Below are 5,844 nucleotides of genomic sequence, written 5' to 3' on the forward strand. Positions count from 1 at the left end.
CTTTCAGGAATCGTGGGAATGGGTGGGTGGTGGTTCGGGTGAGAAAGATGAGACGGACGAAATGAAGACAGAAGAGAGTGAAAGATTATCTGTGGAATATTACTGCCTCAGCATTTGCCTAAGTGATCCAAGGAAACCACAGAAAAACTTGGACCAAGGCAGACGGACAGACCCGGAATCGAACCGGCATCCTCCCGAATGCTAAGCAATGGTCTAGACCTCTAGGCCATGCCGCTCGGTACCCATTCAATCTCGCAGCAACTATTTATACAAGCTGGTCGATTTCTAGAAAGATCCGGTATGTGGCGACTAGAAATCTAGTCATCGTCGCCATGTGTGTTGGGTTGCCTACATGCACTTGATAGTATTATATTTTTGAGTTGAAAATTCAAAACTGGGACGCTTTCCGACATATCCGAGGTGCTTAGCTATAACCTGGCATATCAGCGGGTGTCGATATTTAATGCTAACAACTTTTTTTTCTTGAAATGTCGATTTTACAAATTATAGAAAACTGACGTTAAGTTTACCGTGAAAATTTATCACTAAAAATGGTGAACGATTAGTCTCTATAACGTTACGTTTTATGTATTCGTTTTTAAAAAACGAATAAATTACCTATTTACATTTTAATTCCGTAAGAAACTCTTCTTCATCTGCTTTCTGTTTTATCATAACTACGTATCGTCATTTTTAGTTTCTCAAAACTGCCACTAAAGAATCGTAGTGAGCGTAATTCAAAAGTAGATGAGTAACCTTGGTACTCAGAATGTAATTTTATTAACAAACAAAAGTTAAAGGCATTTAGTGGTTGATACAAACAACTAAAAAAGAAAGCAATCGTTTAAAAGTTTAAGACGTGGTAAATGATATGTTCACGAAATTAGTAATAAAAACTGAAAATACTGAATCCAACGATAAATGGGACGCAATAAAACAGTTCCATAAAATACGGGAATGTTGCGTTATACTGACTGACTTGAAGACTTCGAAAAATGGTAAAGCACCACGCGTTATTGAGAATAAGAAGACTTTGAAATACCGTAAAGAATGTCCATGTATCGGCTGCAACGAACATAAGCCGGAAGCCAAGAAACTTCGTAAAGGAACTAAAAGCGTTGAGAAAAACGAGTACAGCATCAAATTATATTCGACGCGTCAAACACGCGCACTGGGAAAGTATAAATGTAAAATTTGCTGGAAAACGTTAAATAAACAAGCTGTATTAAATAAGCATCAGGATGGTCATATACACCGATGCGAAATTTGTGGTGTTAAATTCAAATTAGGAAAACATTTGTAGTTTTTTTAATTAAGTCTGTATGCTACAATTGCAATTAAAAGTAATATACAACACCTTCAGGTTTATCGATAGAATATTTTTAATCTGTATTCAACTTTATTAATTAACGAAAATAAACCGAAACACTAGCGAAATTAAAGTATGCGGAATGTACGATTAAATCAAAATGGTGATTTATATGTATCTATGCTTTCCAGGAAAACTAAAAAAAACTTGAACTCTTCAGTAACGAAAATTTTAATAAATAACATATAAAGCAACCTTTGTAATTTTGCGGACTTTGAATTTAAATGGATGAGTAAAACGTTGCTGAAATATCAAACACCCACATATGTATATTCATTAAAAGATTATTACACAAGAACTTTGACGTTTTTTTTTAATTTGTTAGAAATCACTTTAAGCGAACTTCAGTAAATGGGAGGGTAATATCTTTGAACCGCTAGCCGCATTGTTGTAGCACGTTTTCTCTAATGATTTTAGCTCATTCCTTTTAGAAAGTAAGGTTAGGTTTTAAACTTACTAACGTTCATCATCATCATCGTAAGGTCGTCAGTCCTAAGACTCTACAAATTTTGTTCTAAATATTTTTTATACGCTTAACCCATTGCATCAGGAATAATTTAAAATACTTAAAAAAATTAAATTCTCTAGTATTTTCAAAGCCTTTTAGGAAACGCTAAAAATAAATCAGAAAATGATCAAAAATCCAGATTTACGAAATAAACTGTGAAAGCTGTAAACTTATAATTAAGTATGTTGAGCAAGCAAAATTGTCTATTTTAACGCGATGAAAAGAATACATTTCTTAATTCAAATTTAATTTTATTGATAAGTCATGCATATTTTTAAAACGAACCACCCCATGTTTACAATTAGTTAAAGAAGTCTCTTGTAAATCAGAATTCAACGCTTGGAAAAGTTTATACAAACGAGAGATTAAAGATTATGATCACCTATATCAGATTTTCATCTTATTCCTAATTCCATCTTGTTCCAATCATTTGAAAAGGTTTAGTTGATAATTGTACCTTCTCTTAATTAATCTTAAACTCATAGGCCTTCCTAGCTGTAGTTACTGTACATTTATTTTAGATACTGGTTTTTCCTCTTTGTCCTGAATAGGTTTGTGATTAGTGAAGCATACATTAATTACATTGTTTGGCTCTTACGACTTTATAGCCTCTCATAACAAAAGCTATTGTACATATATACTTTTTTTTTTTTCGTGTTTTGGCGTTGGGGTTTTGAGCTATTCTGTTTGTTCTACAACAACCGCCAAAGTTTTTCCAATCTTCATATATATACTACCCTTGAATCAAATACATTTTCTTGTTTGTCGAAACATAAATGGTACCTATTGGCTTTTTCAGGCTTTTACTTAAGACATTGAATGTATTTTCTATCCTTTTTTTTTCGAATGTTTGGATATAGACCATTATTGTCAGTACCCACTTTGAGCATTCAAATTAGTGTAAATTTTACCATACTAGGACCAGTCTCGTGTTGATAAAGGTCACATTCAAAGCACGTGTCGGCATTGGAATGTTTCAATGTTAATTAAGTTGATTTTCTTTCAGTTTATTTAACAATGCAAAACTTTTTCCTTAAAAATGTCATAATCCAATACGACTTGGAGTCTTTTTTTATGGCTTATTAGATAAGAATTGGAATTTAAATTTTTTAACGTTTCTTAAATATTACGTATAATATATGTATAACTGCGTGCAGAATAAAACAGGAATTCGGAAAAAGAATACTTGAGAGTGAGAGTACAATTTCAGAAAATAGATGTTGGATGTTGTTTCATAAGATTTTTAATTAAAAACCTATGAGTGATTTAAGAAGGCAGTTTGAATGAAATAGCAAAAGTTCCAAGTTAAGTTGCTTGAAGTATTGAATTATATGTTCTGAAGAGTGTTTAGCAATCAGCATGTCTTCACTTAAAATTTCGTTTCTGATGAGGGCAAGAACGCAATTTGTTCTGTTTCGTTGCATGCCTAATATCACCTGGATAGAAATTTTACAAGTCGATACCCTTAATTGTCAAAAGCTACTGAATTCTACGATAAGCAGCAGCTCTCTACAGGTGACGTTCACTACGATCTCTGTATATATAATAGGTACTTATTCAATCTCTAACTTGTTGCATTAATGCATCGGTAAACAAAAGTTTGTTTTATAACAAGGGAACAAACTTGGTAAGTGTTAAATAGAGGCTGCTATACTAAAGTGAGTAAGTTTGTGAGTAAATATCAGGCAAGATGTTGCAGATATTCCATTTGAAACTTTGTCAAGTTAATCAGCCCTCTCGAATATGATATTTTGTAACCAGTAGGTATCTACTTCTGCTAATAACTGCAGTAGGTACATATTTACTAGAAAGTAGTGATATGACGAATACCCAAGTTCCCACCAAACTGATTGCTTATCAGAAAGTTTGGTTAGATGAGACGATATCTCAGTTATTTGAGAACGCAAATTCAAGTCAATGTGTCAGAACATACATATATGTATGTCATTTTACGTATACCCACATTTCTTCCTCTATCAGTTATCAAAACTGTATGAAATCTAGGAATTGTACACAATTCCTAGAAAATGTATTCAATTCCAATGCTATTTAGGAAATCTATAAAATATTGTNTCTATCTAGGTCATGCCACTTGGTATCTTATAGCACGAATAAACGACGGAATTCGAAAACCATAAATTTGCAATTATACCACAAATAATAATTTATATTGTGATTATAAGTTTTGGGGACTGATTTTGGGGGGGAAGCTTAAAACATACTCACAAAACCGAGAAAAATCTTTGACACTCAATTTTTCTTCTGTAGAAATACCACCTATTGTTGAAATTGAAAAAAAGGGCTTCCTGAATTTTTGAAAAATTTGTTATTCCAAATTACCGACTTTGAAATAAATGCTCAATCATCATCATAAGGTCATCAGTCCTAAGACTGGTTGGACACGTACCTCCACTCTTTCCTATCCTGAGCTAAACTTCGCATTTCCCTAAAACTAGAACAGCCCACATCCTTAACTATTTGCGAACAGTAATCTAATCTAGGTCTACCTCTACCCCTCCTAACTCCTGTTTCTGCCTCTAATATGTCTCTGACTAGACCTTCATGCCTGAGAAGGTGTCCTACCAACCTATCTCGCCTATTTTTTATTGACTTCCATAGAGTCCTCTGTTCTCCTATTCTTTCCAATACCTCTTCATAGTCAGCTGCTCGATCATTTGGAGCTGTGAAAGAATCAAACTTCTAGGTAAACTAGCAAAGGAATCAAAACCTATTGGGTGCTCAATAGTCCCCTTATATTCCCAGGAATGCCAATTTTGGGATATTCTCAGATGGAAACGAAAATATATTGGCATTTCTCCAGTAGGAACGATATGATTAATAATAATGCTGTTAAATATTAACAGCACTTTTCTATAAAAAGATCTTAAAACTCTTTTTTATGCATTTATATAAAAAGGAGTATTTAAAAAAATAGCGTTGGGATATTTTAATTGTTCATAAAATCACAGACATTCGAAGCAAAAAAGGGTAATTAATTAACAAATTGACATCTCAGAAGCTATTTAATAATATTAAGATCAGAAAATTTACGTGAAAGACGTTCAGTGAGTAGGTACTTAACAATAAAAAAATTAGACTGATCCACGTAGATAATATTTAGTCATCTTCATTATAAGTGATTAATCATTTCTTTAAAATTTGTAGTGCGTCTACCTGATAAATTGAATCGTTTTTTCATGTTTCAGGAAAAAGCGTTTAAAGAACAAGAAGAAATATTCCACGGAGAAGATAGACCTGTAACGATGAAAGACTTGGGAGAGATGAAATACCTTGAGAGGGTGATAAAAGAAACTTTACGCCTTTATCCGAGTGTACCATTTATCAGTAGATTATTAACTGAGGAATTGGTTGTGAGTAAGTGAAGAAATTTTTCTCCGTACCTACCGGAACTACTTCCGCTAATAACTTTAATACGTTACAACAGATGCCCGTTATATATAAGTACAGTAAGAAATTTCTAAACTTTTGAAACATAAGTTTTTCTCGTTTTTTTAATAAAAATACCTATCTCGGATGTAGGTATTTTTAATGGAGAGCAAAAGAGAGCGAGAGAGAGAGTGAGAGAGAGAGGTACTACCTCAGCTTCTTCTATCATATCGAGAAATGAAATATAAAAAGTAATGTCGAATCAGGAGCAATAACTCAAATTGATGCTTGATAAAATAAAAACATTTTGCCTTTGAAAATAACCAATATCGAAATAAATCGTTCGGTCATGAACTTTAATGAAAGACTTTTCCAAAAAGTTTAACTTCTTGTATTTTATATGGGCAGTGGTAAATTCGGCCGGTCATTACGACAAATAATACCTAGAAGAATTTATTAAGTCGAAATGTAAATTCGGCCGCTCCGTTCAAATACATATACTGAAAATTAGGTATGTCAATTCGGTCGGAACAGTGATTATATATGTTTATCACTTTCTACATATTGCATATACCTATAT

The 5,844-nt window shown here is 32.9% G+C and overlaps 1 protein-coding gene across 1 annotated transcript in view; it reads left to right on the top strand.

Moving 5' to 3' along the window:
• The window catches only part of LOC108739749 (cytochrome P450 4C1), a 27,918-nt gene extending 22,605 nt beyond the window's left edge, over positions 1-5,313 (top strand). Inside the window, exon 10 of the mRNA XM_025980311.1 lies at positions 5,084-5,313. Coding sequence (XP_025836096.1) covers positions 5,084-5,260 — 177 coding nt within the window. The 3' untranslated portion in view covers positions 5,261-5,313. The remainder of the gene's footprint in view (positions 1-5,083) is intronic.
• The last annotated feature ends 531 nt before the right edge of the window (positions 5,314-5,844 follow it).

This window comes from Agrilus planipennis, unplaced genomic scaffold, assembly GCF_000699045.2.
Source record: "Agrilus planipennis isolate EAB-ADULT unplaced genomic scaffold, Apla_2.0 scaffold222, whole genome shotgun sequence".
Classification (NCBI taxonomy): domain Eukaryota; kingdom Metazoa; phylum Arthropoda; class Insecta; order Coleoptera; family Buprestidae; genus Agrilus; species Agrilus planipennis.